Genomic DNA, 12520 nt, shown 5'->3' with positions numbered 1-12520 from the left:
ATCTTGGGACTGCTCCAAAATTATTCACTTAGGTGGAAAGTTTCTGAAAGTGGGTCAAAAAGCGATGGATGCTTTCGTCACAGGTTGTAAACTTCCCCTCTACAGAGGTCAAGTTTGTCTTCCACCAGGAATGTGTGTGTGTGTGTGTATGCTCACACACACGCAAGCACATACATGCATTCACATGTGAGAGAATCTGTATGTCTGTGAGGGTACTTCAGAAAGTTCATAGACAAATGCAATTAGAAGAAATTAATTTTGGTCTAAAAACAATTTGAAATCCATTCATACAAGGGGTCTTCAAAAGTTAGTGGAAAATTTGCATTATGGAAAATTATGCAGGAATTTCCAACATTTTTGCACCAAAATAAGTCAAACTTGATTTTCTATGAACTTTTTGAGGTATCTGTATATTTATCTATCTCTGTGTATTGCATTGCTTTGTCCTTCTCCTCTGAGGCCTTATAATCCCCACCTAGATACACCAAGGAATTCATCTTTCTAGGTTTCCCAGGATACTTTCTATTTTCCCCTCATTGCTGATCCCACCTAGGTTATCATCATTTACAAGGAAGAGAATGGAATTCCATTTCAACCTCCTCTTTTGTAGCTACCGATTCTGGAAATATGATTGGAGTCATCCTATATGTCTCATTTGTATGAAATAAACCCATCTCTGTATTGGCACCTTTTTGGGACAAAGAGTTTAAGAAGTGACTTAACTTTTTCACTCTTAAATAGAGTTCTGTGTCAATGCCCTCTTTTTTCTTTCGCCTCATACCTCTCCACATCCACCCCAATATGCCTCATGTACATACAACCTATCTAATTGCTTCTTCTTACCTGTTTATTTCAATTTTCAGTCTTACTTCATCTCTATAAATCCTTCATTTGTTTTCCTTCCAAATTCTTCCCTTGTGGTTCCAGAATTAAATACAGAGAGAGTCAGATGACAGTCTCCACCCCACCTTTGGTCCATTCATCCCCTGTCTGGGACTTGGTTTGTATTTTGGGGACCAGGTAAAGGCGTATCATCTTCACTCGGCTTGTAGACTACATTGTCATTCATTTGTTCAGCAAATACAAGAGGACTTCAAAAGGTTCATGGAAAACACATATCATGAAAAAACTATGCAAAGTTCTCAGGAATGTTTTGCATCAAGGTAAATTTCTTTGAATTTTGTATTCCACGAACTTTGTGAAGTACCGTCACATTTATAGACATCTGTCTCCCATGGGCTCAGCGCTGAGCCAGATCTGAAGGCTACGGCTGGGAAAAAGAAGTCACTCTTAGCAGTCACTGCCCACAGGAAGCTGCTGGCACCGTGACTCGCAGCTTGGCATTTTGCAGAAAGCAGTTTTATCTGCAGGCGGAAAACAACAGGACCCATTTGTCTTCAAGAAGGATCATCCCTGTACTCTTTCCCTTCGTGCCCACCCCTCCCCATCTAGACGTGAGCAGTGAATTCCGATTTCCTCTTCTTCTAGTTAGCACCTTGGCTTTTTCATAGCAAGCTGGGATTAGTGGATATGGCCATACTCCTCAAAGGCCGGGGGGGGGGGGGGGTGATGATGAAGGAAATGGCACCAGCCATGATCTCCCAACTGGGGACCTCTCACCCCAGTTGAAGCTATTTATGCTTACAAGTTTCAAAGAGCAAGCTGTGACTGGCAGCTCAGAACCATGGGTTGTAAGGAAGAAACTGGCTTTTCGAATACAATCTCAGAATGATGAAAGGATCCGGGCGTTCCATGGTGGTTAAGCAGTTAATGCCTAGATCAATAAGAACACTTGCGGGTGGGAGTGGGGGACAGTTATTCCAGGTAATTGGATTTTCAGATTAAATAAAGATTAACAAATAACTCCTCCTACATTGGAAATTTTGCTTAAAAATTCTCTGGAATGTAATAGGCTTCTATCTTAGTAGCTAAACTGAAGTAAGTCATATTATGCCTGATTTTTCTCTAATGATACCAGGTGGTGATTCTCAGTAGGACTATTTTCTACCACCGGGGTAAAAGGCATTGAGATGAGGATGCCTGAGCTCACCCCAAGATTTCTCTGGAACATTCTTTCATTTAAAAAGATTCCTTGCTTATTTTCATTAACATTGTTCTAAAATATGGAGATTCCATCCAATGCAGTAATCATTTATGACCAAATGAATTCCAGTGCATTGGTCCCAGCCAGCCAGCTTTGTGACCGTCATAGTAAGGAAGAAAGGCCAGACGTCTTGTACCCATAATGCACCCCAAAGATTCCCCATTCTGCAAGCATGCTTCAGCAGATACAGACTCCAGAATGAGCGTTGACTGTCAGCAGTGTTGAGGGCAGAGATTGAGCAGTAGTAACCCAAGTAGGTAAGAACTGTTGTGCCAGCGGGCAGGGCTGTGCCCCCAGGCTGCGGAAATGCCTGGGGGTCCCTTGCCCCTGGAAATGGTTGCCTCGCCAACACATCCTTCAGGGCGCAGCAGCGTGCAGCAGAGTCAGTGATTGTGGGAGAGAGCCAAGGAAGAGCAGGGAATGGAGGAAAGGCAGCCTCCTGTTGACCTGTGTGTTCTTCCCATTCGCCGTCAGCCCCGCGAGGACGAGGGACCGTGTGTGGCACGTCACCATTAAGCCTGCGCACACGGTAGAGGAGGGAGCGAGCAGGAAAGGGTGGATGGTGGACGCTTATGTGCATAGAGTGGTTTGGTGCCAGTGGAGAGATGCCTGGTTTGGGAAGCCTTGCTTCTCATCCGAGTGCTGCCGCGGACGAGCTGTGGGCCTTTCCCTCGCGCGCACCGCTACTAGCACGCTTGCTGCCCTGCCGCACGGGGTTATATCAAGGCAACAACGCAGAAGCGCTCAGGCCTTTTAAAAGCATACGGCGCCATGTTAACGAACGCGGTGTCAGCTGAGGTGTAATTCTGACGACGTCATTTTCTTTTGGCTTTATCCAGTCCTCCCTTTCAAGCCCTGATATCTTCGACTCCCCAAGTCCCGAAGAAGATAAAGAGGAACACATTTCACTTGCACACAGAGGAGTGGATGCGTCAAAGAAAACTTCCAAGACTGTTGCCATATCCCAAGTGAGTGACCAGCCAGGGCAAGGGGGTCCCTGCCCTTCCGTGCTTGCACTAACGAGGGGTGATACATCACACAGGGACGCGCAGACAGCACGGGTGTGTACCATTCCTTAGTGGTAGTGATTCCTGTGGCCCTCAGAACCCCTGAGGCTTCGCAGAGTACAGAGTGGGGCAGAACCCCAGAGGCGCATGTTCAGTCGGGTCTTTCCATATTTTCTCTTGTGGACAGATCTCCTCTTCATTCTCTCTCTCTCTCTCTCTCTCTCTCTCTCTCTCTCACACACACACACACACACACACACACAGTGGCACAGATGTCCCCACACACAAACACCACCATGGTCAAAACCAGTTCAAAAGCCTCAAGGTGTCCGAGGGCAAAAGCATTACATGCCGTGCCCTCTGCCCACAGATCTTGTCTTTTACATTCAGAGCTGGTCACAGAGTAGCATTGGACCATTACAAATATAAATAACGAATGTGGTCCCTGAAAGAAAAGCTGACTTGAGTTCCTGTTTTAGAATTAATTTATAGTCTAAAAATATTTCACTTTCACCACATGCCCAGGCGACAGGATAGCTATTTGAAGTCATTGATTTTGTGGAATATAAAACACCATGAAGCTACTACATGTAACTTTGAAAGAGTACCCTGTACAGGTTCTGTTCTTTCAATGCCTATGAACGAAGACTTGGAAATCCTATCTTCTCACACTGAGAAATCTCAGTCAGGTGCAGTTCTGGTCTCAGAACACGAGCAACTGGTTTTCTTCCAAATGCAGAAACGTATCATCACTTGAAGCAGGAAGTAGCCCAAAGAAATCAAGGGATACGGGGGGACTTTCCTCTTTGCAGACTTAAACATCTACATGTGTAGAATTTCTTCAAAATCTGACAAAATAAGCATAGCCTGATCCTATAAAACAGACGAATTCCAATTATCCATAAAACTTAAGTATTCTTCATTTGCCAAAAGATTTCGTTTGCGGAATTGGATTTAGACCAGTTTTTTCTGGTGATCATAGGTATCTGCAGTTTGCTGCTTGCTCACCTCCCTAGGGTGTCTCCACAGTGACATCTACTGGTGGACAGTGGCGTTTCGCATTTCTGATTTGCACAGTTCCATCGCATTAGCTGACTGCGGTTCTCGGGAGCTGTTATGTTGTGTTCTCTGCTTCTAGAAATTACACTTGAACTAATTTGATCAGGAGTGTGGTGGCCTGTGCTCTCTAAGGGCTCCAAAAGTACTTGTTAGCTGAGACGGGCCGGGAGAAGCTTTAACACAAGAGCGTCTGGCAGTGAGTCATTGTAAGGGCTTGGTGGGTCACAGGAGGTGTGAAAGGCTGCAGGAAGGGAAGCAGGAAGAGGTGTGAGCCCGGGAGTAGGTAAGGAGCCAAGAAAAGAAGCAGAGGAGAGCGCAGATCTTCACACTCTGGCTGCCGAGCCGCGGTGCTCAGGCATGAGGGCACCTGTCGGTAGTGAGGGCGCAGTCCAGCTCCCCAGGGATGGGCTGTGAGACGCGGGGGGTTACTCGGCCGCCTCCGGAAGCCTCACTCTCAAACTGCTCCTGCCAGCCCATCTCGGCTTGAACTGTCTCGCCGACCTCCAGCGTGCGATCCGTGCTCCAGGAATGTCAGTTCCTCTTGCCTCTTACTAGAACTCCTGCTGACAAGAAAGCACGGGCTGGCGGATGGCTCTCCCTGGCAGCAGAGAGCACTTTTCCTCAATGGCAACTTGGCAGAGAAAAGGCGAGCAGGGAGGCAGGGAATGAGGGCCCATCTGCTTCTGGCTCACTCTGCCCAGGCTCTAGCGCAGCCTGAATCCAGAGTCTACCTCCTCGTGGTGCCAGCCAAGCCCCTTCTTGGCGCCTGCCCTGGGGTGGCCGGCTGGGCGCCTGCTGCTGGAGGGAGTCCCGTGGCTGCGTTGCCAAGCTTCATCACCAGCCTCAACTGCTGCCCTGTCACTGAGCCCTCACCTCCTGACATCCTATGCTATCGTGCATTGCTTCCTCCTCACCTGCCCACCTGCCCACCGACTCACCTTCCCTTGCTGGTGCGCCCTCTCCTGGCCGAATGGGTGCCCTTCATAGGATGCTTCTCCCCATCAGGCCGCCCCCGGCTGTCCCCTCTGTCTTCCACCTGGCCCTCCAGCAGCTCATCCGCTCCAGATACTGTGCAACTGCAGGTGTCACCCATCACTGGAAGCGTCCCAACCCCTTCTTTCGTGCTGTCTCCCCCTGAGGCTTCTGCACGAGCTCGCCACGATTTTCCTTCCTCGGTTTCTGCTGAGCGCATCCTCAGCTTGCAGGTCGCGCCACCCCCTCCTGTGTGGGCACTGACCTACCACAGTCAGCTTCCTGTCTCCCGTGGGCCACCGAATGGGCTTCCCCCAGCTTTCTTGGCAGCACCGCTGGCCTCCTTGCCCAGCCATTTTTGTCCGTCTGGGACTTTCCTGATCCAAGGCCCTGTCCCCTCTCTCGTCAGTGTCTTCCAGTCACCAAAGGCTCTCCCTTCCTTCTCCCCTGCAGGTCCCGACTTTGGGCCTCTTTTCCTTCTGTCTTGTCCACCTCACGGCTTCTACTTCCTCTTTCGGTCGCCGGCTCTGTCCACTGAGCATGCCCCCTCTGCCATCCTTTGGGCTCCTCAAGTTCAGCGCATCTAAAACTGAAATCATCTGGGCCTTGCACCTGCTCTCACTCCCACAGAATGGGCAACCTCCACCCCTTGTTCCTCCAGCCCCACCCGCAGCCCTTGAACTAGACCCCCCCCCCCAGCCTGCCTGGGAACACAGACATCCCTCTGGTCTGGGGAATGTCTGCTCCCCCAGGGCAGGGACTCCATCTGCTATGCCCACTCCCCACCCCGGAGCCGGGAACAAACCCTGTCCCGGACTCTTTGTTGGATGCACCTGCCTCTGGCATGTCACCCAGGTCAAGCCCTCCCCATTCCTAGCTTCCATTGCGTGAGACTCTCCAGGGAGTTCTTTGCCAAGCCAGACCTGCCAGCCCTCAGGCCCTTCCACGGCCGGCGAGTGGTCTTTCTCAGCCTCCCACCGCCCCAGCCATCCTCTCCCTCCCTAGCTTGCTCCTGTCCTCTCTGACCTTGTCGTCAAGCTGAATAGCTACCCCTTGTCCTGCGTCCTACGGCTTCTTCCTCCAGGGTGGGGCTGTGGGCTCCTCCTTCCCGCTGCCTTCTCTCTGGCATGGTTGGCCCCTCTGATGTACTTCCGGCCTGCTCTGTGCTGCCCTCCTTCTTGGGCAACCTTCCCCTCAGCTGCAGTGTGCTGCTTTGTCTGTCTGTCTGTCTGTCTGTGGCCCACTGAGGGCCAGGCCAATGTCTTGCTCGCTTCACAGTCTGACAACTGGCCAGCAGTGGACATCTCAAGGTATCTGTGGAGCCAGTTAGAATCTGTCTCAAAGCAAGGTCAGATTTAAAGCCTGGAGAAGGCTACACCAAGTAAGCCCTTGGTGACCTGTGGATGAAGGACCGAGCAAGTGGACTGTGTGGGCTGAGGGGCCGGGGCTGCTGGCAGACGGCTGAACTGCCCAGGACCAGAGGCACAGCTCCCCAGCCCCGGCCCTGAGTCCTCCCCACCTTCCATCATCACAGGTGTCCGACAGCAAAGCGTCCCTGCCGCCCAAGCCAGGGACCATGGCAGCAGGAGGTGGAGGGCCAGCCCCTCTGTCCTCGGCGGCACCCTCTGCCCTGTCGTCCTCTTTGGGAACAGCTGGACACAGAGCCAACTCCCCATCTCTGTTCGGCATGGAAGGAAAACCAAAGATGGAGCCCGCGGGCAGCGGCCAGGCCGCCGTGGAGGAGCTGAGGACACAGGTCCGCGAGCTGAGGAGCATCATTGAGACCATGAAGGACCAGCAGAAGTGAGTACCCAGGGACCCCGGGAGCTCCCTCCACTGTGGCTCTCCCACCGGCAAGGCCTGCTTCTCAAAGCCTGGCCAGCCTGCCCCAGGACGCGAACCGGCCGCCCTGCTGCTGGAGGCAGCGGTGCTGGGAGGGCTTGTGGACCCCAGGGGGCTGCATGTGTACTTGAATTATGCTGCGCGTTACTGTGGGCCTACCATGTGCAGGAAGGTCACAGGTTGGCCACGGGACGTGCAGGGATGAGTCACTTGCAAGGACTGCCACTCTCAGCGGGCTGCTGGAAAGGAAGATTCTTAAAATCCCCCCGTTAAAAACAGTATGTGTGTGGGCTACTTTGTAAACAAGGCCAACAGCCAGCTTTGCCTCTGACATCAGCAACCCTAAGTTCTTCATTTGGCGCTCAGCATCACCAGGGATGCTGGTGGCAGTGACAGAGCTGGCAGAAGTAAGAGGCACTTCCCCAAGGAAACAGGCTCTGAGTTTAGGGGTCAGTTGGGAAACAGGGGAGGCATCTCAAGAAAAGATTGCTTGAGTAGGATGTGGAAAGATGATTGGGGTTTCCCAAGAGTGGCCTGACCACGGGCGGATTCATGGGTGCATGGAGGTGAGTGTACCCCGGGCAGCTGGCCATCTTGGATCAGGAGGTATCCAGCGCAGTGGTGGGAGATGTAGCGGGAGCCCTACGGTTGTACCCTCAGGAGGGCGTCTGGGGCTGGCAGGAGCCCTGTCACCTGCCTCCCCGTTCAGGACTGGAGGACCCCAAAGTGTTCTGTGGTCACACACTCTTGGGGATAATTGGGTTAAGCTAATTTCTTCCCTGAAGAACTTCTCAGAACCCTCACTGTACATTGAGGGATGGAGAAGCTAGCATATGTGGTGTTTCCCAAACATGCTCTATCATAGAACAAGCTCTTGCTAGAGCCTCCCAGGACACATGTTCCATGGTACTCACTTTGAGCAACGTGGCTCCAAGCACGTTCTGTTCCACTTGGGCTGGGTGGTGTGTCAGATGAAATTGGGGCCTCTTAGACTTACACCTGCCTGGAAGAGACTCATCAGCTAAATGTACAGAACTGACAGGAAGTACTTTACAGGGGCTCCTGGATCCAATCAGCCTGCCCCACCTCCTTAGGCTGCCCTGTCCCATCTGATTCTGTAGGACACATGTCTGGGTACCCAAAGATCCAACCATGTCCACATGTGTCCTTGCCTAGGCAGTGACCCCATCGCCCCAGGAGATCTCAGATCGCTGGTGCTCAGCCATCTACATAAACTTTGCTGAATCATCTCCATAAACATTGCTGAATCAGACTGGCCTAGGTCCAGGGCTTTGAGCCTTTGAAGCTTCTGGGAGGGGTCTGGAGCCTGCCTACACTTCCAGGATGGCCTGAGCCTGCCTCTGAGCACAGAGCCACCTGGGCTTGGGGGTTGCTGCACCCTGTGTTTCTCCGCCAGCTGTCAGCGGTTGTCCGCGGTTGTCCTTCCCCATCTCACATCCTGAATCAACATTGCATGGTGGCCCCTCTTCCTTCCTCAGCCTGGCCCTCATGCCCAGAGTCAGTGACCTCCCCTGCCAGTGTCCTACGTCTACTCTTGGTGGCACTTTCCTTTCAGCCTTCAAGTCAAGTCTCTGACAACTCTCCTCACTTCCAAGTGGCTGATTGCCACTTCGCTGCTTCTGCCCTGGCTTTTCCCCATCACCCTTCCTTCTCGCAGTCTTACACTCATTTTTACAGACTTTCTTTGGCCATCCTTCCCCAGCTACCTGTCCCTGCCTGGACTGCTCGAGGCTTTACCTGCCGTAGTCTCCCTGGGGTTGTGCCACTGGCTTGAGATCTTACCTTCATTTTTTTTTTAAAGATTTGTTTATTCATTTGAAAGTCATAGTTTCTATGAGAGAGGAGAGGGGAGAGGGAGAGGTCTTCCATCCACTGGTTCACTCCCCAGATGGCTGCAACGGCAGGAGCTGAGCAGACCCAAAGCCAGGAGCCTCGAGCTTCTTCTGGGTCTCTCATGTGGGTGCAGAGTCCCAAGGACTTGGGCCATCTTCTACTGCTTTCCCAGGACATAACAGAGAGCTGGATTGGAGCGGCCGAGACTCGAACCGGCGCCCATATGGGATGCCGGCACTGCAGGCAGTGGCCTTACCTGCTACGCCACAGCACTGGCTCCGAGATCTCACCGTCTACTTCTTTTCTAAACCCTAAGTGCACTGAGATACGCCTGCATCATGTATGCTGGGATAAATACAGTAATGAATCAAACACTGGTTAATGCCAGATAACCCAATGTGCTGACAGCAGTGCTGGGACAGTGTCCCAAGCATAGGGATATTCATGGTGCTCGTACGAAGTGAGCAAATGCAGTATTGCTTCTACCGCAGTCACTATGCAATTTCCACAGTCTTTTAAAAGCAATTTGCACCCCAGTTTGCAAATGGAAAGGTAAAATGGAGTGTTGGAATACAGCTCTCTGCCCAGTATTTGGATGGTTGTGGTGCCCTGTCAAGCCCTGGCTCTGAGAGATGATGAGTTTTGTTCTACTTCATTATTGGATGTTGGAAGAGGCATGAGGCTGTGGATTCTAACTCATGTCTGCTCCCTCTAAGACATGATTGCCATATGGTTAGTTCAGTTACTGTACCTCCAAGTTTTCAGGTCTTACTATTCATAGGGCTTTGTGAGAACTGGCCAAAAAAAAAAAAAACCTCCAATAATCATTTATTAATTTGCAATTCTGTTGAGGGACAGGAGTTTGGTACACTTGGGATACGGCATCCTCTATCGCATATTGAAGTGCCTGGGTTCAAGTCCTAGCTCTGCTTCTGATTCCAGCTTCCTACTGATGTGCATCCTGGGAGGTAGCAGGTGTTGGCTCAAGTACTTGGGCTCCTGCCACCCACGTGGGAGACCTGGATAGAGTTTCTGGCTTCTGGCTTTGGCCCGGCCCCGTCCCAGCTGTTGGAGGCATTTGTGGAGTGAGCCAGTAAATGGAAGATACTCATTCATTTGTTCTCATATTCTCTCTCTCTTCTCTCTCTTGTCAAATAAATAACTATTTTTAAAAGTCTGTTGAAAACAAAGGAAGTACAGAGGGCATGATAAAAATGTCTGCAGTAAAAACTATTCGAAGTAGCCTTACAGACCAGTGATTTTGTCATAAAGGAATAGAGGGCAGGTGACAGACTGTTTGCCTGGTTACCTGGAATGCACTCCTTGGGCCGTAGTCCCCCCATCTTCTCCTTGATGGAGAGGTTTGGACCGAAGGATCTCAGAGGTCATTTCCAGACCTACCGTGTGATGGCTTCACATGGCGGGGGACGGGGGGTTCCAAGTAGTGGCAGGCCTGCCTGTCGGAAACAAGTGTGAAGTGTTCAAGGATGCAAACCGAATACAATGTCTTGTCCACACTTTCTTTGTCAAAGGGTCCGATGGATTTTGTAGCACTGAGAAGTCTTTGATGTCTCATCGGAGAAGCCCGGGCTTTTGCTGACTTTCCTTCCTGTTTGTGTTTCAGACGAGAGATTAAGCAGTTATTGTCGGAGCTGGACGAAGAGAAGAAAATCCGGCTTCGGTTGGAGGTGGGTCCTTCGGGGCGCTGCTGCCCGTGAGGCCGGGGCTCAGTTGAGGGCAGGGGCAGAGTCAGGCTTCAGTGTGCAAAGCAGAGGACGGTTGCTTCTGTGCAGGTCCAGGGAGACTTCCGGTGGCTCCTTGCTCACTAGTGTGTGGGCTTCACCACACGTCCTTCCCTGGGCTCCAGGAGGTCTTGGGGAAGGGAACAGCACTCAGCGCTCCCCTCGTTGAGTTTCCCTGCGGCATGTTATCTCAAACGCCTCCGCAGTTTCCAGGAGGGCTCATGAGTGGGAGCTGCCGGAGGGCGTGGCACTATGGTGCGGGCTCCATCCAGGGACCACGGCTGTGCACCCTCGGCACTTGCTCTTCGTGTCTTTATTTCTCCCTGCCGGCTGTGCGCGTGCTGCCAGGGCATCTGAGCTCTGTCTGCCTCTGGCGTCTCTGACCCAAGTCTGCCATGGCCAGGTAGCAGGGCGCATAGGGGTGTTGCACACGGGCAGAGGTTGACCTGCCGCCCTGCTCCAGCCGGTGGCCACCTTGCTGCTTCCTGAAAGGGCGGCTGAGTGTCTGGCACCACTGCAGGGTACGCACAGATGCGCCCTCAGGCCGCCCTGCCTGCCCTCCAGAACTAGCAAACAGTCCAGCATGGCAGGCGCGCCCACGCCGCCCTCTGGCTAGGGAACTGCAGTTACTGCTGCTTCTGACAAACTTCCCATCTGGGCAGCCCGGGAATTGAAGCGTGCGCCGTTCCCTGGTGCGCCGTGGTGGTGCATCTGTTGTCCGGGTTCATGCCATTTCTAGCATTGTCATGGACTCTGCATTCAGACATCATTTCGCTCATTTCACGTTTCAGATCGTCAGGTTGATTACTTTCTTTCAGTCAACCAGCTTGATTACCTCTCAAGCTTCTGTGAAACCAGCCAATTCATGAAGAATTGTTCGGTTCTTTCTTCCCCTTTACAGATGGAAGTGAATGACATAAAGAAAGCTCTTCAATCAAAATGAATACTTGATAAGTGAGATGTCACATTATTCATCCTGAGTCGAAGACTCAAATTTTCTGCCCCAGCCAAAATAATCTTGTGCCAAAAGATCAAAGGTTTGCCTCAACATGTCCCTGTTCGAAAGATGAGCACAGAAATCCTGACAGCACAACACAAATCCCACCCAAGAGGAGAATCTTCGCTGGCGTAGTCCTGGCTCTGGCACTGGTTGTGACTTAAGCAGAACAAGTTGTGCTACAGGCTTTTCTACTTGGAGATCTCATGTGACACGAAAACTCAGGCAGTTTAGTCCATAGTGGTACTATTTTGATGATATTTTCCATTAATAAAATGTAATTTCAGATTATTCGTTTACAAGCTTTATAATTTTATGATTTTTTAAAATTGTGTTTTGTCACAGACCCCCTTAGTGTGTGTACCACACACAGGCAGGAGCGAGCGGCCTCGCTTTGTGTGCCCTTTTAGCATTCTATTACATATGCAATTGTAGACCCCAGCTGTCCCCCTCCCCCTGCCAGCAAACCCCACCACCCTAAGAGAAATGGGAGCTTCTAGACGATGTGATATTGACAGAGAAAGAGAAAATCTGGTATTTGCAATGATCTGTGCCTTCTTTCTACCACCCTCTTGATTGGAGCTTTTGTGATGCAGCTACCATGATTTAAAAAGAAAAAAAAAAAAAAGAAAAAAAAGAAATAAGTAAATAAAAATGGCCACTCACCCAAGTCCACTAGAGGCCGCTGTCTTCAGAGCTTCTCTCGCTCTGGCCAAAGGTGCGAAGAGACAGCTGTGAGGCTGGGAATGCTCTGTGGAGCCGGCCGTGACTTTGCAGTTTCTCCTAGTTTTAGGTTGCTCATGAAACTAGAAATGTCCTCTCTGCTTGATTTTTTTTTTCATCAGCCAAGTTGGACCCTTGCTTCCTGTCCTTTGCACCTTTTGTGTGAACAGAATATGCATTATTAAAGCAAAAATAAATAAAAGCAAAATGCAAATGAAAA

At 51.0% G+C, this 12520-nt stretch overlaps 1 protein-coding gene across 24 annotated transcripts in view; it reads left to right on the top strand.

The window, feature by feature from the left end:
• The window catches only part of SH3KBP1 (SH3 domain containing kinase binding protein 1), a 378310-nt gene extending 365790 nt beyond the window's left edge, over positions 1 to 12520 (top strand). For 15 of the 24 annotated variants that reach the window (XM_070067164.2, XM_089324878.1, XM_070067161.2 and 12 more), the window contains 4 exons: positions 2944 to 3072; positions 6677 to 6945; positions 10463 to 10526; positions 11482 to 12520. In XM_070067164.2, the coding sequence (XP_069923265.1) occupies positions 2944 to 3072; positions 6677 to 6945; positions 10463 to 10526; positions 11482 to 11523 (504 nt within the window). In that variant the 3' untranslated portion in view covers positions 11524 to 12520. The remainder of the gene's footprint in view (positions 1 to 2943; positions 3073 to 6676; positions 6946 to 10462; positions 10527 to 11481) is intronic. The other 9 variants (XM_070067168.2, XM_070067166.2, XM_070067163.2 and 6 more) reach the window with 1 other exon arrangement.

Source organism: Oryctolagus cuniculus, chromosome X (assembly GCF_051225735.1).
Source record: "Oryctolagus cuniculus isolate XC-2025 breed Fujian yellow rabbit chromosome X, ASM5122573v1, whole genome shotgun sequence".
NCBI lineage: Eukaryota > Metazoa > Chordata > Mammalia > Lagomorpha > Leporidae > Oryctolagus > Oryctolagus cuniculus.
The sequence above is the reverse complement of the archived record's forward strand: the minus strand, read 5'-3'. Positions and strand labels throughout refer to the sequence as shown.